The 27,503-nt window shown below is 44.6% G+C and overlaps 1 protein-coding gene across 1 annotated transcript; it reads left to right on the forward strand.

The window, feature by feature from the left end:
• Positions 1 to 813: 813 nt before the first annotated feature.
• On the forward strand, positions 814 to 27,503 carry LOC129702488 (octopamine receptor 1-like). Its single transcript, XM_055644248.1, has 4 exons — positions 814 to 2,367; positions 9,478 to 9,765; positions 24,601 to 24,777; positions 25,948 to 27,503. Exons 2-4 carry the CDS (start codon positions 9,494 to 9,496, stop codon positions 26,627 to 26,629), a joined length of 1,131 nt encoding a protein of 376 aa, XP_055500223.1. The 5' UTR covers positions 814 to 2,367; positions 9,478 to 9,493; the 3' UTR covers positions 26,630 to 27,503.

Below are 27,503 nucleotides of genomic sequence, written 5' to 3' on the forward strand. Positions count from 1 at the left end.
ATGAATGATGAATGAATGAATGAATGATTGAATGATTGAATGATTGAATGATTGAATGAATAAGTCTATTGGCCGAGTAGGTTCACATACAAGAAATTTGCCTTGGTGCTCCGTTCACAAGTAACAACACGACATACAGTAACAATTAAGAATGACACATAAAACATTAAAACATTAATAATAAAACATTACAGTTTAAACATGTGAATGAAATAAAATACCAGAGCAAATGGAGGCTACAGATTTCTGATTATTGAGTAGAGCTACTACTCGTGGAAAAAAACTGTTTTTATGTCTGGCTGTGGCAGCTTTGACAGTCCAGAGTCACCTTCCAGAGGGAAGCTCTTCAAAGAGTTTGTGGCCAGGGTGAGAGGAGTCAGAGATGATCTTGCCCGCTCGCTTCCTGGCCCTGCAGTGTACTACAAAGTGTCGGAGTAACCCGGCGAGTCAGGCAGCATCGTTGAGTATTTGTAAAGCAGATTGATTTCAGTTTAGGAAAGAACTGCGATTGCTGGTTTACACAGAAGGCAGACATGAAATGCTGGAGTAACTCAGCGGGACAGGCAGCATCTCAGGTCGAGACCCTTCTTCAGCCTGATGTCAGGGGAGAGAGAGAGAGATACATAGATAAGGAAGTGTAAGGTGTGAAAGCAGGACAAAGGGAATGGAGATCAAGGAGAATATAGAATAGATGATTGTTAGCTGGGAGAAGGTAACAACAAAGCAAACCGATATAGAATGTAGTTGGATACTGGTCGGAGAACTGGGAAGGGGGAGGGATGGGGAGTGAGAGGGAAGGTAAGGGTTACTTGAAGTTAGAGAAGTCAATGTTCATACCGCTGGGATGTAAGCTGCCCAACCAACAAACACTATTCACTGTGCCTCGGTACACGTGACAATAAATTAAACTGCAGAGGAAATGTGTAGAAAGGAACAGCAGATGCTGGTTTACACCAAAGATAGACATGAAATGCTGGAGTAACTCTGTGGGACAGGCAGCATCTCTGGAGAGAAGAGCTAATGACATATTGGTCTTCAGCTAATGGCATGTTGGCCTTCATAACAAGAGGAGTTGCGTATAGGAGGTCCTTCTGCAGTTGTACAGGGCCCTAATGAGACCACACCTGGAGTATTGTGTGCAGTTTTGGTCTCCTAATTTGAGGAAGGACATTCTTGCTATTGAGGGAGTGCAGCGTAGGTTCACAATGTTAATTCCCGGGATGGCGGCACTGTCATATGTTGAAAGAATTGAGCGACTGGGCTTGTATACACTGGAATTTGGAAGGATGAGAGGATTTCTTATTGAAACATATAAGATTATTAAGGGATTAGACAGGCTAGAAGCAGGAAACAGGATCCGATGTTGGGGGAGTCCAGAACCAGGGACCGCAGTTTAAGAATTAAGAATAAGGGGTAAGCCATTTAGAACGGGGATGAAGAAAAACATTTTCACACGGAGAGTTGTGAATCTGTGGAATTCTCGGCCTCAGAAGGCAGTGGAGGCCAATTCTCTGGCTGCTTTCAAGAGAGAGTTAGATAGAGCTCTTAAAGATAGCGAAGTCAGGGGATATGGGAAGAAGGCAGGAACGGGGTGCTGATTGGGGATGATCAGCCATGATCACATTGAATGGCATTGCAGGCTGGAAGGGCCGAATGGCCTAACCCTGTACCTATTGACTATTGTCTATTGTCTATTGACACTAGTGCGCCTAGGATGGAGGAAGGACCAGAGAGAAGGGATGCAGGGGTTAGAGAAGTTAGAGAAATCAATGTCCATACTGATGATAGACACAAAATCCTGGAGTAACTCAGCCGACGGGCAGCATCTCCCGAGAGAAGGAATGGGTGACGTCTTCGGGTGGAGACCCTTCTTCAGATCGTGAGACAGGGGAGAGGAAGTGTAGAGATATGGAAGGGTAAGGTGTGAAAACGACGGATATGCTGGTTTACAACAAAAACACACATACACAAAGTGCTGGAGAAACTCAACATTACTGTAGAACATGGAGGGGTGAGGTTTCGGGTCGGGGACCCTTCTTCCGCATAAAACTCCGGGTTTCAGACCATTCTCCCCCTCCCTCCCCATCCCTATCACCTCGACGGGCGCGGACTGCGAGCTGGTGCTGGCGAAGGCGATGTAACAGCGCTGCTTGTGGCGCTACCAAGCAAGGCGACAGGTTGACCGACCTACAAGGCGCCAAGCGAGCAATGAGTGAACACCTTTGCTCGGTGCAGAGCGAGGAAGGGAGCTGACCCCCGGAGACCAGCGGTCCGCCCGCCTTGCCAACTATGTCCCGGAGACTTTCTGCAGACGGGGAGAGGAGAATGCTGTGTGGAACACACTAAAGACTGCTCGCTTTAACAGTGGTAAGTAACAGCATCTTGTAACCATTTCACATCGCTCCTTCTTTCCCCTTCGTTTCATCGAGGTATACAATAGCCTTCACCCTACCTCCGTGCGTTACCCCAGGCAGATCAACACAGACACCACACACTCACACACTCACACTCACAGCACCAAACACACACACACACACACATATATGCACACATACTCTCACACACACACATATATACACACACACACTTATACACACACACACACATATGCACACACTCCCTCATACAATCTCACACACACACAATCACACACTCAATCACCCACACAATCACTCACACACAATCACACTCACACACACACACTCTCGCACACACACTCAATCTCACACACAATCACACACACACACTTACACACACACACACAATCACACTCACACACACATTCTCTCACACACACACAGACATACACACATTCTCTCACACACACACACACTCTCTCGCACACACACTCAATCTCACACACAAACACACACTCACACACACATTCTCTCACACACACACAGACATACACACATACTCTCGCGCACACACACAAACAAACACACTTATACACACACTCACTCATACATACACTCACTCATACACACACATCACCGCGCACATATACACACACACAGACACACTTTACACACACACACACACGTGCATTTGTACATCATAGTGTTTCTACAAACAGCGAGCTTATTATATAGACACAATATATATAATATATGTTCCCCTTTCCTCTGACATCCAGTATGAAGAAGGGTCTCGACCCGAAACGTCCTTTCTTCCAGAGATGCTGCCGGCCCCGCTGGATTACTCCAGCATGTTCGTGTCTATCTACCATATACATATAACAGTCTGAAGAAGGGTCTCGACCCGAAATGCCACCCATTCCTTCCCTCCACAGATGCTGCTGGTCCCGCTGACTCGAGTTACTCCAGCATTCTGAACCTATCTTTTCTATATAACAATACTTTGGATTTTTCATGGAAAATGCATTGGTCGTTTTGTTTTTAATGATCATCGATTTTTATTTCGGAAGGTGTGTCATTCTACATTTGCAAACAGATACATACGAAAAAAGATAGCGATCGTGTTTGTATGTTGAATAAGTGGGCAGGTCACATTCAGTAAACAGGGTCGCTGTGTGTAGTTCGCTGGGAACCAACACAAAGCGCTGGAGTAACTCGGCGGCACCAGGCAGCATCTGTGGAGGGAATGGATGGGTGACTTTACTGGTGGTGGGTACATAGTTCGAGCTGCCAGAGGAGGTCGTTGAGGCAGGTACCATAACACCATTTAAAAGCAAAAGAAAGACACGAAATACTGGAGGAAGTCAACGGGTCAGGCAGCATCTCCGGAGAAAACGAACAGGCGACCTTGCAGCTCGAACCACTTCTTCAGACTGATTTCATAAGTTCAGAAGTGATGGGAGCAGAATCGTCAATTCCAAACCTTCAAGTCCATTCCGCCATTCAATCATGGCTGATCCAACTTTCCCTCTCAACCCCATTCTCCTGCCTTCTCCACATCACCCCTATACTCGCACTAATCAAGAATCTATCTATCTCTGCCTTAAAAATATGATGATTGGAGTAAAGGGAGGGGGGTGGGGTTGGGGGGAGAGAAAGCTGGATAGATGCCTCTGTTCCCATTGAGTTCCCCTCCAGAACATCCTCCAGTCTTTTCCTCAAGATTGCAGCATCTATCGTTCTTTGTGCCTCCAAGTCAAGAGGCTGGAGTCGATTAGGAACCATCTCCACAGGTTTGGGAAGGAGGTGAGATTGTCAGGGTCAGTTCAAAACCATGAGGAAAGGTTACCACTGGAAACTCCAAAGAAGGTCCAAGCCCCTTGTACAAATGTTAAGTTTCTCTGCCTCATGCCATCCAAGACCGCAAGAAATTGCAGAGTTGTGGACATAGCCCAGACCGTCACACAGACCAACCTCCTTCCATTGACTCCATCTAAACTTCACATCAAACATCCAGCATATTAAGGACATTGATACACGTCAGAAAGGTCAGCAGCACAATCAAGGACCAGTCTCACCCTGGTTACTCCCTCTTCTCCCCTCTTCCATCAGGTAAGAGGTACAGAAGTGTGAAAACACACACGCACAGATTCAGGGACAGCATTTTCACAGCTGTTATCAGGCAACTGAATCTTCCTTTCGCCAACCAGAGTGCGGTTGAAATTCTGAAGTCTACTCCGCCATTTAATCATGGCTTATCTATCTTTCCCTCTCAACCCCATACTCCTGCCTTCTCCCCATAACCTCTGGTACCTGCACCAGCTTCAATAGAAACTAAACTGAACCCTTTCCCTGCCGGTAAAGGGGGCGGCACGGTGGCGCAGTGGTAGAGTTGCTGTCTTACAGCACTTGCAGCAGCGGAGACCCAGAAGAAGCGGAGAATTGTCTGTATGGAGTTTGTACGTTCTCCCCGTGACCTGCGTGGGTTGTCTCCGGGATCTTTGGTTTCCACCCACACTCCAAAGACGTGCAGGTTTGTAGGTTAATTGGCTTGGTATGAATGTAAATAGTCCCTAGTGTGTGTCGGATAATGTTAGTGAGCGGGGATCGCTGGTCAGTGCGGACTCGGTGGACTGAAGGGGCTGTTTCGCACTGTAGCTCTAAACTTTTTTATTTTATTTTTATTAGAAGTACAGTAAATTACAATAATACACATCAGATATATCTTATTACATTTGTTGTACCACTTTGTTTTTCGAGCTTTAAAAAAGATAGAAATAAAAGAAGTAAGGAAAGTGAGCAAGAATCGTGAAGGTGCAGGAAAGTGTTGGGAAAAGAAAGCCCCTTAGGGAAGAAGTTAGAGAAGGAAGTAAAGAAAGGAAATAAGACCCTAGAAAGAAAAGAAAAAAAAGGAAAAACAATCGCTCTATTGTAACACAAAACTCGCAAAAAAGGATATACCAACCGTGTTTTTAAAAAAAAATATATATTTTATACCCCCCGTTACCAGATCCTGGTACCATTTATATTTTAAATTACTATTGCACCTTATGCTTGTAATAGTTCCATAAATGCAGACCACGTCTTTTGGAAGTGGTCTGCTTTGCCTGCTAGGAGGAGTCTCATCTCTTCCAAGTGTAGTGTTTCGAACATGTTTGAAATCCACATTTTTATTGTTGGTATTGGAGCATTTTTCCAAAATTTGAGTATAAGCTTTTTTCCCATTATTAGCCCGTAATTAAGTAAGTTCTTTTGAAACACGTTTAATTCGGGGTTACCTTCCGATATTCCAAAAATGATCCATTCTGCTTTTGGTACAAGTTTTATTTTAAATAATTTTGTGAAGATTTCAAATATTTCATTCCAAAATGTTTGGATTTTTTTACAAAAAAGAAAAGAGTGCGCTATAGTAGCTTCTTGTGACTGACATTTATCACAAATGGGTGAGACATTGGGGAAAAGTTTATTTATTTTAGTTTTTGAATAATATAGTCTAGGTAATGTTTTATATTGAATTAGAGTATGTCGTACGTTGATCGAGCATTTATGCACATATAATAAGTGTTTATCCCAGCTCTCTTTTGAAATTTTTATATCTAGTTCTTGTTCCCAGTCTCTTTTAATGCCATCGGTTGTAGGTATTTCTATATTTAAAATAATGTTGTATAAGTATGATATTAGGTTTGCTGATTCAGCCTTTGTCTTCATGGCTTCATCCAATAAGTCTGGGGGCATGTTATGATAGTCTTTTGTGTATTTTTTCAGATAGTCACGGATTTGAAGATATTTAAAATATTGATTATTTTTCAAATTATATTTCAGTTGTAATTGTTGAAATGATAATAATTTCCCTGATTCATACAAGTCTCCGAGCGTTTTAATCCCATTCTTTCGCATTGTGTAAATTATTTATCTATAATTGAAGGTTTAAACGACGGGTTATTGAATATTGGCATTAAAAGAGATAGATTTCTTAATCTTAGATTCTGTTTTATTTGTTTCCAAGTTCTAATTGTGCTATGTATCATTGGATTTTTATCATAATTTTCGTTATTCAGATTCATTGGTGAGAGGAGAGTCACTCCTATATTACACGGTGAGCAGTCCTCTCTCGCCATTACAATCCAGTCCACCTGCTGGGCAGAATTGTCCAGCAGGTGAATCATATTTTTAATATTTACTGCCCAATTATAGTACATAAAGTTAGGGAGCGCTAAACCACCCATCTCTTTTGATTTACTAAGATGTGTTCTTTGTATTCTGTGGGATTTATAATCCCATATAAAATTTGTAATGTCTGAGTCTAGTTTTTTGAAAAACTATTTTAGGAAGATATATTGGAATTGATTGAAATAAATATAGGATTTGTGGTAAAAAGATCATTTTTATAGCATTTATTTGACCTATTAAAGACATCAGGAGCGTTTTCCAGAATTTGATTAGATTATTTAGTTTCTTAAGTAAGGGGCTATAATTGGCGTTAAACATAGCGTGATAGTTTCTAGTGATTTCAATTCCTAAATTTTTTTATTTTTCTGTGGCTATTTTGAAGGGGAATTTCAAGAGATGTGTTGAGTCTTTCAGTTTTATCGACATAATTTCTCTTTTGTTCCAGTTTATTCTGTATCCTGAGAAAGATCCAAAGTCCTCAATTAGATTTAATATGTTTGGTATACTGATTTGGGTTTTGTGATATACAGTAATACATTGTCTGCATATAAGGATATTTTGTTATTTGAATATTTAGTATTATAACCGTAAATATCCGGGTGTGTTCTAATTTTTCAGCTAAAGGTTCAATTACCAGAGCGAATAACAGCGGTGATAATGAACATCCTTGTCTATTGCCCCTTGTTAATTGGAATTACGTAGATAGTATATTATTAGTTAATATTCTAGCCATGGGTTTGTTATATAATAATTTTATCCATGTGATGAAGTTCTCTCCCATTTGAAATGTTTACAATACTTTAATCATATAATCCCATTCTACTTGATCAAACAGTTTTTCTGCGTCCAATGAAATGAAGTGTCCTCTTGTTCTTGAAATTTGTGAGAGTGCATTATGTTAAGCAGATGTCTCAGGTTATTAAATGAATGTCTCTTAGGTATAAATCCCGTTTGATCCTCATTTATTAATTTACTAACATATTGACATAGTCTTCTAGCTAGTGTTTTCGCTAATATTATTTGGTCCGTATTTAACAAAGCAATAGCTCTTTATGAGCGTGGTTCTTCTATATCTTTATCTTTTTTAAGTATTAATGTGATCGTTGATTCTGCTAGTGTTTCAGGTAAGATTTGTTCTTTAAAAGCGTATGTATACATTTTCTGTAGGCGTGGTGTAACTATGTCGTAAAAACATTTATAAAATTCATTACTGAATCCGTCTGGTCCTGGTGTTTTTCCATTCTTAAGTGAATTTATTGTGTCTTCTATTTCCTTAGATGTAATTTGTGCTCCCAGTTCCTCTTGTTCCTTCAGTTCTAGTTTTGGAATGTTACAATTGTCCAAACATTCTGAAACTTTATTATTGTCTATTAGCGTTTTTGATGTGTATAAATTCTTGTAAAATTGAGCAAATCTTTTATTGATATCATTAGGTAGTGTTAATAATTCCCCTCTATCTGATTTAATCTTTAAAATTGCATGATCTTTTTCCCGTTTTTTCAGTTGGCGTGCCAAAAGTTTATGGGGTTTATCCCCAAATTCGAAATGTTCTTGTTTTGTAATTTGGAATAATCTTATAACCTTCTCTGATAATAATTTATTTAGCTTAAATTTCAGTATACAAATTTTATTATGTTTATCCATAGTTGGATCTTTAACATTATCTATATCTAGTTTTCTGATTTGTTCTTCTAATTGTCTTTGGTCATTCTTATTATTTTTGTTTTCAAAAGCTTGATACGAGATAATGACTTCTCTAATAAATGCTTTGAAGGATTCCCATAATCTGGTGTATCGTTTGTCTCAAAAAATAGGTCCATCTGTTTTTTTAGATATATACTCGCTTGTGGGTCTTTCAAAATTTGCGATTTAAACCTCCAGAACGATTTGTTCGTAGACATTCCTTCTAATTTTAGAACGAAAGTTAGCGGGAAGTGATCTGAAATCGTATTGATGTGATATTTAGGGTTCATAGTATAAGGGATTAGTTTTGTATCCACTAGGAAGTAGTCTATACGTAAGTATGTTTTGTGTACCATTGAATAAAACGAGTATTCCCTTCCAGTCAGATTTGCGATCCTCCAGACGTCTGCTATATTTGTATTTTTTATATATGTATTTAAGAGTTCACTAGTTTTAGATTTCATATTACCTCTTTGTTTTTGCATCGATTTATCTAAGTACGGATCTAAAACACAGTTGAAGTCTCCTCCAATTATAACATTTTGGTAGTTAAATTCTGCGATTATATTCAGGATTTTATTAAAAAATTGAGGATTATCAAAATTGGGCGTATACATGTTTACCAAGGTGATTGGCGTAGCGTGTATCTCTCCTGTAACTATAAGATATCTCCCTTCCTTATCTGATATAACGTTCTTTGATTTGAATGGTATTCCTTCGCGAATAATGATTGCGGTGCCTCTGGATTTCGAAGTATATGAGGAGTGAAATGTTTGGCCTATCCAATTCGCCCTCAATCTCATCTGATCTTGATGTTTAAGGTGCGTTTCTTGTAGAAAAGTAATGTCCGTGATATGTGATTTCAACTGAGCTAGTATTTTGCCCATTTCAATTGGTTCATTAATACCCCTTATATTCCAGCTACGCAATGTGATTCCTCCCATTTTCTTTTGTTTATCATCTTGCATTTTCTCTGATTTTAATACCATTATTTATTACGGTGCATCCATACCTCAGGACTCTGGATATTTGGGGGGCATTTATATTACCAACTTCCTTGGTAGTTCCCCTTTGCGATTTTTCTTGAAAAAAAAACACATAGTAGTGACATATTCTGATTAAAAAAAAATTGAACAAGTAAATTACAGTGTCTGATGTATTTGACACTGTAGTGCGTGTCCCACGCGTCTGTGGGGTTCGACATCTATCTGTAGCTCTAAACTAAACTAAATTAAACTTTCACCCCCCCCCCCCCCCACCCCCACAGTTCTGCAGGGCTTAAGATGTGGTTCGATGCCAACCTGTCAGTGCTGCCCAACGGTTCGGTGCCCTGGGATCTGGGAGAGGGAGTGGGCAACAGCACCACCCAGCTGGCTGCCCACGACGTGGTGGTGGGGGTCTTGCTCACCCTCATCGATCTGGTCACCTTCCTGGGCAACACCGTGGTCTTCATCTGCCCGGCCGTGGAGAAGAGGCTGAGGACCGTCACCTATATGTTCATCATGTCTTTGGCCTTGGCAGATCTGCTGCTCGCTTGTCTCGTGATGCCCTTCAGGTAAGGAACGCACTCATAGAGTCATAGAGTGATACAGCGTGGAAACAGGCCCTTCGGCCCAACTTGCCCACACCGACCAACTTGTCCCAGCTACACTACTCCCACCAGCCTGCGCTTGGTCCATATCCCTCCAAACATGTCCCATCCATGTACCTGTCTAACTGTTTCTTAAACAGTGGGATTGTCCTTGCCTCAACTACCTCATCTCGCAGCTTGTTCCATACACCCATCACTCTCTGTGTAAAACAGTGACCTCTCAGATTCCTATTAAATCTTTGGAGAAACTCAGCGGGTGCAGCAGCATCTATGGAGCAAAGGAAATAGGCAATGTTTCGGGCCGAAACCTTTCTTCAGACTGATAGGGGGTGGCGGGGAGATGGAAGGAAAAAAGGAGGAGGAGGAGCACGAGGGCTGAGGGATGGGAGGAGACAGCCCGAGGGCTGAGGAAGGGGAGAAAACAGCAAGGGCTAACAAAATTGGGAGAATTCAATGTTCAAATAAGTTGATTAACAGTTAGTTTACTTTAGTTTCGAGATCAGTCTGAAGAAGGGTTTCAACCTGAAACGTTGCCTATTTCCTTCGCTCCATAGATGCTGCTGCACCCACTGAGCTTCTCCAGCATTTTTGTGTACCTTCAATTTTCCAGCATCTGCAGTTCATTCTTAAACACCTATTGAATCTTTCACCTCTCATCTTGAACCTATGGTTATTGATTCCCCTACCCTGGGTAAAACATCGAGTGCTTTCACTCTATCTACGACCCTCATGACTTTACAAGCCTTAGATCATTCTTCAGCCTCCTGCGCTCTATGGAATAAAGTCCTAGCCTGTCTAACCTTTCCCTATTATAGTTCAGGTCCTTGAATCTTTGTGACATGTAAGAGCATCTTTCCACTAGCAGGCTGACCAAAACTGAACATAATACTTCAACTGTGTCCTCACCAATGCATTGTAGAAATCATAGAAACATAGAAACATAGAAAATAGGTGCAGGAGTAGGCCATTCGGCCCTTCGAGCCAGCACCGCCATTCAATATGATCATGGCTGATCATCCAACTCAGTATCCCGTACCTGCCTTCTCTCCATACCCCCTAATTCCTTTAGCCACAAGGGCCACATCTAACTCCCTCTTAAATATAGCCAATGAACTGGCCTCAACTACTTTCTGTGGCAGAGAATTCCACAGACCCACCACTCTGTGTGGGGGGGGGGGGGGGGGGGGGGGGGGGGGGGGGGGGGGGGGGGGGGGAATTCTCATCTCGGTCCTAAATATAACAGTCCAATATAACATCCAAAATTCTATATGCAACTACCTAACAGATGAAGACCAGGATGCCAAAAGCTTCCTTCGCAACCCGTGACTCCACTTTTAGAGAACTAGGTAGCAGTACTCCTAAGAAGACACAAAGTGCAGGAGTAACTCAGCAGGTCGGGCAGCATCCCTGGAGACTATGGCAAGGTGTCTCTTAGGGTAATGGAGAGATGTTTCGGATCAGGACCCATCTTCAGGTCTGAAGGGTTTCTACTGGAAACGTCACCTAGCTGGAAAGGGTTACAGGATATACGAGGATGTTGCCAGGACTCAAGGCCTGGAGCTATAGGGAGAGGTGGTGCAGGCTAGGACTTTATTCCTTGGAACGTAGGAGGATGAGGAATGGTCAGATAGAGATGGATAAGATCATGAGATTAATAGACAGGGTAAATGCATGGTCTCTTGCCCAGAGTTGGGGAATCCTGAACCAGAAGACATAGGTTTAAGGTGAGGGGGGTAAAGATTTAATATGAACCTGAGGTGCAGCTTTATTACACAACGGGTGGTGGGTATATGGAATGAGCTGCCAAAGGATGTAGTTGAGGTAGGGACCATCACAAAGTTTAAGCAACATTTACTCAGTTACATGAATAGGATAAGTTTAGAGGGAAGGTACACAAACAAGCTGGAGAAACTTAGCGGGTGCAGCAGCATCTATGGAGCGAAGGAAATAGGCAACGTTTCGGGCCAAAAACCCTTCTTCAGACTGATGGGGGGTGGGGGGACGGGGAGAAGAATGGAAAAAAGAGGAGGAGCCCAAAGGCTGGGGGATGGGAGGAGACAGCAGGAGGGCTGAGGAAGGGGAGGAGACAGCAAGGACTAACAAAATTGGGAGAATTAAGTTTAGAGGTATATGGGCCAAATGCCAGCAGGTGGGACGAGTGTAGATGGGGCATGTTGGTCGTTGTGGGCTTATGTCCGAAGGGTCAGTTTCCATGCTGTATGACTCTATGACTATGACTCACAGAGATCAATGTTCGCCAGAGATGCTGACTGACCCGTTGTACTGCAGAACTATGTGTCTTTTTTGTAAACCAGCATCCACCCTTCCTTGTGTCTACAGCAATACTGCTGGATCCCTCTTCTCTACCAAACTCCCCAGGGGCCTACCGTTCAATGTGAAGATCACATCATAGCCAATATACATAAGAGAGACATTTCACAAACCACCTTTGGTTCGTATGATAATCACCTAGAATCTAAATCCTTCTTATGTACGGGTGTCGGAGGTTGTGGGGAGAAGACAGGAGAATAGGATTGGGAGAGAGATTGGGAAATCAGCCATTATTGAATGATGGAGTAGACTGGCTTAATGGCCTAATTCTACTTTATTCAGTTATGATCTTATGATCTTCTTATAAGGCCCATCCATCAATGGAAACTGTTGTCATTCATACAATAGACAATAGACAATAGACAATGGTGCAGGAGTAGGCCATTTGGCCCTTCGAGCCAGCGCCACCATTCAATGTGATCATGGCTGATCATCCCCAATCAGTACCCCGTTCCTGCCTCTCCCCATATACCCTGACTCCGCTATTTTTACGAGCCCTATCTAGCTCTCTTTTGAAAGCATCCACAGAACCTGCCTCCACCGCCCTCTGAGGCAGAGAATTTCACAGACTCACCACTATCTGTGAGAAATTCCACAGACTCACCAGTCTCTGCGATACGATCTACCTCTGATCTGGTTTTGCGAAAATTCCTGTAATATCCTCTCTCAAGTTTTTCTGCACCTAGATAAATCCCCTTGGGGTGTCACGGTGGCACAGCGGTAGAGTTGAAGCTTTACAGCGCCAGAGACCCAGGTTCGATCCTGACTGCGGGTGCTATCTGTACAGAGTTTGTACGTTCTCACTGTGAGTGTCAAGTCAAACTGTGAGTGTCAAGTTAACTAATTTTCCTTGAAATGCCCACGCTGCTGAAACAATGTGAGCTGATATCTCTGGCAATTCTGCAAAATTAATATTGCCTGAGGGACGTTGTCATTTGATGTGCGTCTGACAAAACGACTTGGAATTGGTTGTTGTTACATTTCACTCTGCCTTGCAGTGCCCTTTTTCAATGGCATTGGTCGACATGTTTGTGATGATTGGTGAGCAGTATTTATTTCGAGCTGTCTATAAAATTCAAGCCATTATGAGTGGGTAAAAATCAGGCCAGTACCTCTCACACGGGTTCCTTCAATCAGCCTTCCCAATTCCAGGGAAGATTGGCAGAGGATTTATTCCTACATCAATCCAGAGGCCACCACGGTTTAGTTTAGTTTAGGGATACAGCGCGGAAACAGGCCCTTCGGCCCACCGAGTCGGCACCGACTGGTGATCCCTGCACACTAACACTATCCTTCACACACCAGGGACAAGTTACATTTTATACCGTGGAATTCTTTGCCACAGAAGGCTGTGGACACGAAGTTAGAGAATATTTTTAAGGTATAGATAGATAGATTCTTGATTAGTGCGGGTGTCAGAGGTTATGGGGAGTAGGCAAGTGAATGGGGATAGAAGGGACAGATAGATCAGCCATGATTGAATGGCGGAGTAGACTTGATCGGACGATGATCCAATTCCACCACTATCCTTTATGACCTCATGACCTTATACCAAGCCAATTAGCCTACAAACCTGTACGTCTTTGAAGCGTGGGAAGAAACCGAAGATCTCGGAGAAAACCCACACAGGTCACGGGGAGAACGTACAAACTCCGTGCAGACAGCACCTGTAGTCGTGATCGAACCCGGATCTCTGGCGTTGTAAGTGGTGTAATGCCCCTGTCCCACTTAGGAAACCTGAACGGAAACCTCTGGAGACTTTGCGCCCCACCCGAGGTTTCCGTGTGGTTCCCGGAGGTTGCACGTGGTTGCCAGAGGTTGCAGGTAGTGGAAGCAGGTAGGAAGACTGACAAAAACCTCCGGGAACCGCACGGAAACCTTGGGTGAGGTGCAAAGTCTCCAGAGGTTTCTGTTTAGGTTTCCTAAGTGAGACAGGGGCATAAGGCAGCAAATCTACCGCTGAGCCACCGTGCTGCCCAATTACTGACATGCCAGAACTCCCTCACCTCACACTCGCCAAGGGGTTCATAAAAACATTGAAAATAGGTGCAGGAGCAGGCCATTCGGCCCTTCGAGCCAGCATTGCCATTCAATATGATTATGGCTGATCATCCTAAATCAGTACCCGAATCCTGCTATTTCCCCATATCATTTGATTCTGTTAGCCCTAAGAGCTTTATTTAACTCTCTTGAATAAATATTCAAGTTCAAGTGAGTTTATTGTCATGTGTCCCTGTATAGGACAATGAAATTCTTGCTTTCCTTAAGCACACAGAAAATATTCACTGCAATGATATTTAATTTCCCAGTTTGTTTACTTTCATTCAGTTAGATCTTTTCAGATGAATTAATAATGCAATGTGTTAGGGATTTAATAGGTATGAAACAAAAAGGTCAGATACTGGAAAGGTGAAACAAAAAATGTTGGAAACACTCAGACGTTCAGGCAACATGTGTGGGAAGAGAGGCAGTTAACATTTCTCTTTCCGCAGAGGCTACCTGACCTGCTGAGTGTTTCCCAAACTTTCCACCTACAATAAATGGCTGCATTTTTAGGTTTTATTGATTGCAAAATGAATGTAAACGTAATAGGACATCCAACATAGAACAGTACAGCACAGAATAGCCCATATTGATCCACAATCACCCATATGCGAGACCTGGGTGTCATGGTACACCAGTCATTGAAGGTAGTCATGCAGGTGCAGCAGGCAGTGAAGAAAGCGAATGGTATGTTAGCTTTCATTGCAAAAGGATTTGAGTATAGGAGCAGGGAGGTTCTACTGCAGTTGTACAGGGCCTTTGTGAGACCACACCTGGAGTATTGCGTACAGTTTTGGTCTCCTAGTCTGAGGAAAGACATTCTTGCCATAGAGGGAGTACAGAGAAGGTTCACCAGACTGAATCCTGGGATGTCAGGACTTTCATATGACGAAAGACTGGATAGACTTGGCTTGTACTCGCTAGAATTTAGAAGACCAGTATAACACTGTACATAGAACATAGAACAGGACAGCACATAGAACATAGAACAGGACAGAACTCCAGAGCAAACAAAATCATGAGAGACCTCTTCCACCCCTGCAACGGACTGTTCCAGCCGCTACGGTCAGGCAAACGCCTCCGTTGCCACGCCGTGAGAACGGAGAGGTTGAGAAGGAGTTTCTTCCCAGAGGCAATTCGGACTGTAAACGCCTTTCTCACCAGGGACTAACTGTACAGAACGTTTTTCCTTCTATTATTTATTATGTAAAATAATATGTGTGTTATGATTGTGTTTATAATTTGTTTGGTTGTTTTGTTGTTCCGCGAGCATTGCCACTTTCATTTCACTGCACATCTCGTATGTGTATGTTACAAATAAACTTGACTTGACTTGACTTGACACTACAACATTTTTTTTTTCAGTTTTTAGTAAGTCTTGTTTTTCGTTTGTAGGAGAAATGGACTTCTTAATGTGGGTGGAAGGAGGTAATCTTAGTTCTAGGTCCCTACCTGGTCGGTGAGGCAGATTTTTCTCCGGGCTGCCCGTCGACCCGTCCTCGTGGCCTACCAGCCGGCGTGGAGCGCCGTTTCCTGGCGGGCCTCGGCCTCGGTGGCGGCACAGCGCTGGAGCGATATCGTGGAGCGGAGCGGGCGATGCCTTGCCTGGGTCGCCGCGCTGGATCGACGCGCTGGAGCTCCGGTGAGCTGTGACCGCCGTGATCAACCCTCCGGGCTGCGGGTCAGCGGAGTGGAGTGGGCGGTGCCGACTTTAACATCGGGAGCCTGGGAGCTCCAACCCGGTGCGTCCCTGTCGGCTTCGGAAGCCGACAATCCCCTGCTAGGAAGCGGCCGTTCCAGGTGGCCCAGCCACTGTGAGGACTCTCCCGACGCCGGGGCAACACCACCCGGCCAGAACGGCCAGGAACCGGGCCTCCGTAAAGGCAATAGCGGTGGCCTCAATAGGCCTGACTTTTGGGAGAACTGGGGTTGGGGACTGGACTTTGTGCCTTCCCTCACAGTGTCCATTGTGGGGGGATGATTTTTCTGTGTGTAGTTACTATGTTAGTCTGTGTCCAAGATGGCTGTCGGAAGGGAGAGTGGACGCTGGCGCGGTTTAGCTGCCGCTGCTCTCTCTTCACATTGTGTTTTTTGATTTTTTTGATTTTGTGTCTTTGGAACGATTTCTGTCTTTAATTTGTATATTGATGATGTCCTTATTATTTATTTTTCTCCGACTATATGTTTTTTTTTCTCTTCTGTTAATCTTTGTAAGGTGTCCATGAGATTTGAAAGGCGCCCGAAAATAAAATGTATTATTATTATTATTATTATTATTCCCTGCATGTGCCTATCCTAAAGTCTCTTAAAAGCCAGTATCCTATTTCCATCCAACAGTGTTCCAGCCACTCACCAACCCGCTGTGTAAAATAAAATAAGAAAAGAAACACTTGGATTGCACGTTGCCTTTAGACTTTACCCCTTAGGGGCAGGCAATTTAGGACTGAGATGAGGGAATACGTTTTCACACAGAAAGTTGTGAATCTGTGGAATTCTCTGCCACAGAAGGCAGTGGAGGCCAATTCACTGGATGTTTTCAAGAGAAAGTTAGATAGAGCTCTTTGGGCTAACAGAATCAAGGGATATGGGGAGAAAGCAGGAGCGGGGTATTGATTTTGGATGAACAAATCACCAGCACATTGAATGGTAGTGCTGGCTCGAAGGGCCGAATGACCTACTCCTGCACTTATTTTCTGTGTTTCTATGTTATGTTAATGACTTTGATATTTCCACGCTGTGATTAGGTTCTGACTGTGTAGTCAGAATTTTTGTCTACCTTCGATTTCTCCAGCATCTGCAGTTCTTTCTTAAACCTATAGCCTATCCATGCCTCTTGTAATTTTATACACTTCTATCAGGTCTCCCCACAACTTCCGATGTTCCAGAGAAATCATTCCAATTTTGTCCAAACTTATAGTTGATAGTTTAATCCGGGCCTCATCCTAGGCATTCATCTCTGCACCCCTCTACAAAGCTCAGTTGATTAATGACATTAAAATTCATCTCACACCTTTGAGATACGGATCACCAGTCAGCGGAAAGCCAACACATGATTACCATCGAGCCATCCACAGTGTACAGATACATGATAAACGGAATGATGTGACAATAGAGAATAGACAATAGGTGCAGGAGTAGGCCATTCGGCACCCAGAGCCAGCACCGCCATTCACTGTGATCATGACTAATCATCCCCAATCAGTACCCCGTTCCGTCCTTCTCCCCATATCCCCTGACCGCTATTTTTAAGAGCCCTATCTAGCTCTGTCTTGAAAGCATCCAGAGAACCTGCCTCCACCGCCCTCTGAGGCAGAGAATTTCACAGACTCACCACTCTCCGTGAGAAATTCTACAGACTCACCACTCTCTGCGATACATAGAAACATAGAAACATAGAAATTAGATGCAGGAGTACCTCTGATCTGGTTTTGCGAAAATTCCTGTAATATCCTCTCTCAAGTTTTTCTGCACCCTAGATAAATCCCCTTGGGGTGTCATGGTGGCACAGCGGTAGAGTTGAAGCTTTACAGCGCCAGAGACCCAGGTTCGATCCTGACTGCGGGTGCTATCTGTACAGAGTTTGTACGTTCTCACCAAGTCAAACTGTGAGTGTCAAGTGAAACTGAAAGGACTAATGCTAAATTAAAATCACAAGCGCACAATAGTAGGAAAAGAGCATATACCGTACAGGTGAAATGGACTTAAAAGGGGGAGGAGTATTATGTATGTAATAGAAATGTTATTACCGGCCTCCAAGTTAAAGGGGGAGGAGTGTTAGGTATGGGATAATTAGGATAAGTAATTGGTGTCTTGTGATGTCTTGGGCAAGTACGCATGAGCAGGGGGAGACTGGAGGTGGCGTCCTGCAGTAAAGAACCTTGTATGATTCCTCCCGTGTCCGAGCCTTTATTCAAGACTGTTCAAAGCATCCGAATACACAACAATTGGCGACGAGGATAAAAGAACGAAGATAAGAACAAGGCCAGCAAGAAGAATCGAAAACAAAAGTTAAAAATAGTAGTATTTGGAAACACCAAGCCAAATGGTTTTGAATTGGCGCCAAAAAGAAAAAAAGGTAGGAACGGAAAGCAATAGCTCAGGAAAAAACAAGCAGGGGCAGTAAGGGTCACCAAGCACGGTGTCAGCTTACCTGGAATGTATCCAGGGCTGTGCAGCCCACAGCCAAGCCCAAGCAGCAGCCACAGACATCAGGTGAGGGCCTAGTAACGTGTAGGCCACGGACAGGTCCAGAGAAGCCACCGACAAGAGGACCGTGTAGCCCACGGCCAGCCCCAGTAGCAGCCACAGACGTCAGGTGAGGGCCTAGTACCGTGTAGGCCACGGACAGGTCCAGAGAGCCACCGACAGAGGCTGAGTCTTCAGCCCAACCGGGAACAGTCAACCCGGTGGGGGGAGAAAACAGAGAAAGCCCAGTCGGGATCAGAGTCAGCCCGACCGTGAACAGAAAAGCGGACAGGCCCGCGAGAGAAGTTGACTTGCGGCTAAAACTTGAACAGTATAATCTAAGAGACTGTCCTAAAAACTGCCGCGATCGCCAGCAAAGGCATGCAGGACTGATTATCTACAGCACCCGATTAGCAGCCGGTTTTCACCTGCTAAAAGACTAAACTGTTAAATACCTTAAGACCTACAACATCCAAATGCCTTCAAAGTAATGGCTGAAACAATAAATCAAGTGGAACTGTAAATTAATTGCTGAATCTGTCAAAATAAAAAGGGGGGAAAAAAATGGAAAAGAAGTGTTTGGTCATTGAGTGAAATTCAGTTCATCATTTCGGGGTGGATGAATCAGATCCCTTTCAAGCGGGGAATCTGCACAAAAACATTAGAAGACTTGACAGTGAGCATGTTGGTTTTCTCCGGGTGCTCCGGTTTCCTCCCACACTCCAAAGACATACAGGTTTGTAGGTTAATTGGCTTCGGTAAAATTGTAAATTGTCCCTCGTGCGTGTAGGATAGCACTAGTGTTCGGGGTGATCACAGGTCGGCACGGACTCGGGGGGCCGAAATGACTGTCTCCACGCTCTATCTATTAATATATAACATCTAAAGTCACTGTCATATCATTATTGTTAAACTTGCCTCTGACCAAGCTTTTGATCATTGTCACGTGTTCTTCAGTGATTTGGTTTCCATTATTCCATCTGTTTGCACTGTGTTGGAAACACATTAAATGTGATGCAAATACAAGTTATTGCTGTAATAGGATTTCCATTAATGGCTGTTGCTGGTTATTCTCAGTCTCAGGAACATCCATTTACAATATGTTGCCTCAGGCAACTCTCGTTAAGGATCACTTAATGACTCTGCAGTCTAAAGCCCTAGTAAGCGTCCCGTGATGGTAATATGGTCATTCCGATCAAACAGCTAATCCAGTCCATTTGAAATCTAGGTCAGAAAATGCTGAGGCTCTATAATGTGCTGGTCAGGCTGCATTTCGAGTATTGTGAGCAAATTTGGGCCCCATATCTGAGGATGGATGTGCTGGCTCTGGAGAGGAGGTTTACAAGAATGATCCCAGGAATGAGTGGGTCAGCATATAACCATATAACCATATAACAATTACAGCACGGAAACAGGCCATCTCAGCCCTACATGTCCGTGCCAAACCTTTTTTCCCTTAGTCCCACCTGTCTGCACTCATACCATAACCCTCCATTCCCTTCTCATCCATATGCCTATCCAATTTATTTTTAAATGATACCAATGAACCTGCCGACACCACTTCCACTGGAAGCTCATTCCACACCGCTACCACTCTCTGAGTAAAGAAGTTCCCCCTCATGTTACCCCTAAACTTCTGTCCCTTAATTCTGAAGTCATGTCCTCTTGTTTGAATCTTCCCTATTCTCAAAGGGAAAAGCTTGTCCACATCAACTCTGTCTATCCCTCTCATCATTTTAAAATATGATGAGCGTTTGACAGCACTGGGCCTCTACTCGCTGGAGTTTAGGTTGAGGGGGGGTCCTCATCGAAACTTACAGAATAATGAAAGGCATGGGTAGAGTGGATGTGGAAAGGATGTTTCCACTGGTGGGAGAGTCCAGGACCAGAGGTCATAGCCTCAGAATTAAAGGACGCTCCTTAAGAAAGGAGGTGAGGTGGAACTTCTCTATTCAGAGGGTAGTTAATTGTGGAACTCATTGTCACAGATGCTGTGGAGGCCAAGTCAGTGGATATTTTTTAAGGCAGAGAAAGACGAATTCTTGATTAGAACGTATGTCAAGGGTTATGGAGAGAAGGCAGGAAAATGGGATTAGGAAGCAGTGATCAACCAAGATTGAATGGCGGAGTGGACTCGATGGGCCAAATGGCCTAATTCTACTCCTATAACTTGTAAAAATTCTGGACATACTGGGCAGAGAACCTATTCTCAAGATAGACACAAAGTGCAGGAGTAACTCAGAGGGGCACGCAGCATCTCAGGTTGAAACGGGTAGGTAACATTTCAGGTCAGGACCCTTCTTTAAACCGATTTAGCGGGGAGGGGAACTGGAAGCAAAAAGAGACCAAGATTTTCCAGCATCTGCAGTTCCTTCTTTAACATTTTGTCTACTCCACTGCAAAATCTCCTCGAGGTATGCCTACTTTGAAAAAGTTCTCCTCCTCTCTCCGGAGACAGTTTCACAACCTTCTCTCTAACTGCCCCCCCCCCCCCCCCCCCCCCCCCCTCTGTGATCCCCCCCCTTCCCTCCAACTCCATCTCTCCCTCATCCCTCTGGCTCCTACTCCTCAAAGAGAGAGCTTTTTCCTTTCTTCTCCCCGCCTCCCCCCCCACCCCCTACCAGTCTGAAGAAGGGTTTGGGCCCGAAACGTTGCCTATTTCCTTCGCTCCATAGATGCTGCTGCACCCCGCTGAGTTTCGCCAGCATTTTTGTCTACTCGGGACATATCAAGTCAGGAGACAGGTTACATCAGGCAGGGAGGGTCCCTGATAGGCTTATTGTTGGCTCGGGACAGTGTGATCCCAAGGTTCCACAGTTCACAACAAAATCTCCCTCTAGACACTAATCTTGCTCGAAACGGCTGCAATGATCTTTAAATCAGTAAAATGATCAGAAATTGTAATCTAAACGACATTATGAAAATGCATGCACCGAGAATACCAGAGACAGAGACAGAGGGCTCAGCTGGTCCCGAGCTGATGCATCAAGCGACCTTATCTCTATCAGAACACGTCACGACTCATTGCCTAAATCCAACATCTTTAAATTGCACTGATCAAGACGCCAGCAATTTCACAAAAAAGTGTTGAACAGTGAGTAAAAGAATATAAAATATTAGATTGAAACAGTAAACCTACCGGGTGACAGGCTAATGTACTAGTTTAAGATACAATTAAACCCTGCTGTCCAATTATCTTTCCGCCGTTATGGATGAGGTTTTGGGACGAGGTCAACTTTTCTGGGTAGATTTGCATTTAAATTGCATTTTATCCGCAATGGCAGATGGAACTCAATCCCCACAAATAAGCAGAGCAAACAGAGCAAAGGAATATACAATTAGTGATCAATAAAAAAAATAGAACATAGAACATTACAGCACAGGTCAGGTCCTTAAATCCATCATGTTTGCACCAACCACGACGGCCAATATCAACTCATCCCATGTGTCTGCAATAGGTTCATCTCTCTATTCCCTGCCTATTCATTGGCTTAGAGTCATACGGTGTAGAAACAAGCCTGTCACCCCAACATGCCCACGCCGACCAACATGTCCCATCTACACATGTTCCACCTGCCTGCATTTGACCTATATCTCTCTAAACCCATCCAAAATATTCTTATCTTTGATCGGACTTTACTGGCTTTACCTTGCCCTTAACGTTATTTACATAACCAGAACCAGTCCAGAATCAGGGGCCACAGTTTAAGAATAAGGAGTAAGCCATTTAGAACGGAGACAAGGAAACACTTTTTCTCACACAGAGCGGTGAGTCTGTGGAATTCTCTGCCTCAGAGGGCGGTGGAGGCAGGTTCTCTGGATGCTTTCAAGAGAGAGCTAGATAGGGCTCTTAAAAATAGCAGTCAGGGGATATGGGGAGAAGGAAGGAACGGGGTACTGATTGTGGATGATCAGCCATGATCACAGTGAATGTCTCCATACCCCCTTCTCTCCATACCCCCTGATCCCTTTAGCCACAAGGGCCACATCTAACTCCCTCTTAAATATAGCCAATGAACTGGCCTCAACTACCTTCTGTGGCAGAGAATTCCAGAGATTCATCACTCTCTGTGTGAAAAATGTTTTTCTCATCTCGGTCCTAAAAGATTTCCCCCTTATCCGTAAACTGTGATCCCTTGTTCTGGACTTCCCCAACATTGGGAACAATCTTCCTGCATCTAGCCTGTCCAACCCCTTAAGAATTTTGTAAGATCCCCCCTCAATCTTCTAAATTCTAGCGAGTACAAGCCGAGTCTATCCAGTCTTTCGTCATATGAAAGTCCTGACATCACAGGAATCAGTCTGGTGAACCTTCTCTGTACTCCCTCTATGGCAAGAATGTCTTTCCTCAGATTAGGAGACCAAAACTGTACGCAATACTCCAGGTGTGGTCTCATCAAAGCTTCTGTTTCCTTAGAAGGCTTCGGAAGTTTGACATGTCCCCTACAACCCTCAACAACTTGTACAGAGGCACCATAGAAAGCAATTTAACGGGGTGCATCACAATTTGGTTTGGGAACAGCTCCATCCAAGACTGCAGGAAATTGTAAGGAATTGTGGACGCAGCCCGGACCATCACACAAACCAACCTCCCTTCCATTGACTACATTTACACCTCACGCTGCCTCGGCAAGGCCAGCAGCATAATCAAGGGTGATTCGCACCCTGGCCACTCCCTCTTCTCCCCTCTCCCATCGGGCAAAAGGTATAGAAGTGTGAAAACGCACACCTCCAGATTCAGGGACAGTTTCTTCCCAGCTGTTATCAAGCAACTGAATCATCCTACCACAACCAGAGAGCAGTGCTGAACTACTATCTACCTCTTTGGTGACCCTCGCCATTATTCTTGATCGATCTTTGCTGTCTTTACCTTACACTAAACGTTATTCCCTTATCATGTATCAATACACTGTAAATGGATCGATTGTAATCATGTATTGGCTTTCCGCTGACTGGTTAGCACGCAACAAAAGCTTTTCACTGTACCTCGCTACACGTGACAATAAATTAAACTGAGGTCTCCATAGTCTGAGTCTGAAGAAAGGGCTCGACCCGAAACGTCACCCATTCCTTCTCTCTAGAGATGCTAGATAGATAGATAGATAGATAGATAGATAGATAGATAGATAGATAGATAGATAGATAGATAGATAGATAGATAGATAGATAGATAGATAGATAGATAGATAGATAGATAGATAGCCTTTTATTGTCATTCAGACCGAAGTCTGAACGAAATTGAGGTAGACCAGCTTTTTTTTTTTGTCTATCTCCATAGCAAGGTTGGATGTGAGCTCTCTAATTATTATTGTTTATTATTTTGCCTGACATCCACCACCATCCCACCCTCGCGGTGCTAGTTGGAGGTGGTTGCTGGAGGTTGCAGGTGGTTGCCGGAGGTAGCAGGGAGTGGAAGGTAAGACCTTCCACTCCCCGCAACCTCCGGCAACCACCTTCAACTAGCATCGCAACCGGCTTCGACTAAAAACTTACCGATTTTTAAAACGGCAACCCATTTTTAGTCGCGGCCGGTTTTGAATTTTTTGAAATAATCGCCGGAACATAGAAGAAGCGGAAACCACTTTCGACCATTAGGGAGACTGACAAAAACCTCCGGGAACCGCACGGAAACCTTGGGTGGGGCGCAAAGTCTCAAGAGGTTTCCGTTCAGGTTTCCTAAGTGGGACAGTGGCAATAGGGTCAAAAAGGTTTTCTGCACACTTTGGCCTTCACCAAAGGGGGGGGGGGGGTCATGTTACAGTTGTACAAGACATTGGTAAGGCTGCATTTAGTATTTGGCTCTCAACTTGTCAACTGTATATTAGCCAATTTAGTGAGTGAAAACACAAACTGCTAATCAGCAAAAAAAATCCACCATGCTGTTTTTTTATTACCTTCCATTCCACAGTAATATGCAGTGTTTATTAAGTCCTGATATAGGACTTTTCCGTGACCTACGTGGGTTTTCTCCGAGGTCTTCGGTTTCCTCCCACACCCCAAAGACGTACAGGCTTTGAGGTTAATTGGCTTGGTGTAAATGTCAAATTGTCCCTAATGTGTGCAGGGTAGAGTTAATGTGCAGGGATCGCCGGTCGGTGCGGACTCGGTGGGCCGAAGGGCCTGTTTCCGCACTGTATCTCTAAACTAAACTAAACTATGGTGGCCTCTGGCCTGAAAGATTTAGGTCTGACTACGACTGATTGACACAATTGAAAACCTGGCCTGCTCTTCCTTTTCCAGCATTATCTATGAGGTGACAGGGATGTGGATGTTCGGCCACCAGTTCTGCAAGGTGTGGATCTCCTTTGACGTGATGTTCTGCACGGCCTCCATTGTAACCCTGTGCTTCATTAGCCTGGACCGTTACTGCTCAGTGGTGACCCCGTACAACTACCCCAAGAGGATGTCTCGCAAGAGGTCAGTGAAGCCCTTTCAACCTAAGATAGGGGAGAAGGCAGGAACGGGGTACTGATTGTGGATGATCAGCCATGATCACATTGAATGGTGGTGCTGGCCACTCACCATAAACAACACCACAGTCACATCTGTGGAGTATTTTAATTTCCTGGGAACCATCATCTCCAAGGACCTTAAGTGGGGGGTTACCATTGACTCCACAGTCAAAAACACACAACAGAGGATGTACTTCCTGTGGCAGCTGAGGAAGCACAATCTGCCACAGGCAATGATGGTCCAATTCTATATGGTCATCGTAGAGTCTGTTCTCACCTTCTCCATCATGGTCTGGTTTAGCTCAGCCACCAAGCACGACACCTGGAGGCTGCAGCGAATCGTCCGATCAGCAGAGAAGGTTTTTGGCTGCAAACTTCCCTCCATTGATGAACTGTACACTGCAAGGGCCAGGAAGCGAGCGGGCAAGATCATCTCTGACCCCTCTCACCCTGGCCACAAACTCTTTGAATCACTTCCCTCTGGAAGGCAACTCCAGACTGTCAAAGCTGCCACAGCCAGACATAAAAACAGATTTTATCCACGAGTAGATGCTCTACTCAACAGCCAAAAATCTGGAGCCTCCCTTAGATCTGGTATTTTGTTGGTTTACAGGCTTGATCAATGGTGTTTTATAATTAATGTTTTATTATTATTAATGTTTAGTGTTTTCTGAGTCATTCGTAACTGTCACTGTGTGTCATGTTGTTACTTGTGGGCAGAGCACCAAGGCAAATTCCTTGTATATGAATACTTGACCAATAAACTTACTTACTTACTAACTTAAAGCAGGAGAATGGGGTTGAGAGGGAAAGATAGATTACCCATGATTGAATGGCGGAACAGACTCAAAGGGCAGAATGGGTTTTATGAACATGAGTTTAGGAATTGCAGATGCTGGTTTACACCGAAGATAGACACAAAAAACTGGAGTAACTCAGAGGGACGGGCAGCAGCTCTGGAGAAAAGGAATAGGTGACGTTTCAAATCGAGACCCTACTTCAGACATTAGTCCTGATATCGTCTGAAGAAGGGTCTCAAACAGGCGCCACCCAACCTTCTTTCCCAGAGATGTTGCCGTTGAGTTACACCGGCACATGGTGTCCTTTTCTGATATCCTTGTTGTTGTTGTTACAGATGTATCATAATGGCGGTGACCATTTGGGTCTACTCGTCGCTCATCTCCTTCTTGCCGGTGATGCAGGGCTGGAATGAGATACCTGGCATCCACTTCGACGTGGGCACCGAGTGCGTCTTCGTGACCAACTGGACATTCGCCATCGTGGCGTCCGCATTGGCTTTCTACATCCCCTTCCTCATCATGTGCTGCATGTATTTCTTCATCTACCGGGCTTCCCGGCTAAAGGCCACCAGGATCATGTCCCAGACTCTGGACCTCCACTACCACCCCAACAGCAGGCGCCCCAACAACCTGCAGCTGGAGAACAAGGCGACCAGGACCATGAGCATCATCATCTCCGTCTTCGTCATGTGCTGGCTCCCCTACTTTGTCCTCAACGTTTGGCTGGCGGTGCACGGCTCCGAGGAGACCAGCGATGTCGTGGTCCACGTCTTCAAGGTGATAACCTGGCTGGGCTACTGCAACTCCACCATCAACCCCATGCTCTACGCCTTCCTCAACCGGGACTTCCAGCGGGCGCTGAAGAAGCTGCTGGTCTGCCAGCGTTGGAGCTCACAGGTGGACATCGGCGAGGACATGGTCTCTATCGTCACCTTCTCCAAGACCGCCCAGGACGCCGAGTACAACACCAGGGCGGCCGGAGTTGCCAATGGAACCAAAAGCAAATCAAAGCCGTAGGAAGAGTTTACATGAGTTTGGACGACAGGAGTGTGGAGTGTCGGCTCCAAGTGGGGAGCAACTGGAGGTGAACAGCTGAAAGCTCTGCCTGGTTCTGTATCAGGCATTTGACCCCCATCTTTCTGCACTGACTCACTCAGTATTACTCATAATCCGTCTGAGAAAGGGATCCCAGCCCCAGAACTTGTTTGTCTGTCCATTCCCTCCGCAGGTGCTAGCTGAAGCACGGTGGTTTTAGAGATGCAGCGAGCAAACAGGCCCCTTCTTCAGCCCACTGAGTTTGTGCTGACCAACAACCACCCACACACTAGTTTTAACCTGCACACTCGTTGCAGTTTACAGAATGCCAATTAACCTACAAACCCGTACGTCTTCGGAGTGGGGGAGGAAACGGAAGATCTCAGAGCAAACCTACACGTTCACGGGGAGAACGTGCAAACTCCGTACAGACAGCACCCGTAGTCAGAATCGAACCCGGATCTCTGGTGCCTGTGAGGCATCAACTCTACCGGCTGCGCCACTTGTGTTTTACTCTCATGATTTCCCTTTTGTCCTGGACATTTCTGTACTGTCGACTTCAGCCATTGCTCTGCTAAACTCTGTTGGATTCTCTTCAACTCGCAGCATCTTTCTCTCTCGCTGCATCTCATCCCGCAACCTTTCTCTCCCCCCACAGAACCTAGCTACCACTTCTTGTGCCTACCCTTTCCCTCTGGCTTTTAGAGTCGTAGAGTGACACAGTGTGGAAACAGGCCCTTCGGCCCAACTTGCCCACACCGGCCAACAATGACCCAGCTACACTAGTCCCACATGCCTGAGTTTGGTCCATATCCCTCCAAACCTGACCTATCCATGTACCATCTAACTGTTTCTT

Source organism: Leucoraja erinacea, chromosome 1, assembly GCF_028641065.1.
Source record: "Leucoraja erinacea ecotype New England chromosome 1, Leri_hhj_1, whole genome shotgun sequence".
In the NCBI taxonomy this organism is placed as follows: domain Eukaryota; kingdom Metazoa; phylum Chordata; class Chondrichthyes; order Rajiformes; family Rajidae; genus Leucoraja; species Leucoraja erinaceus.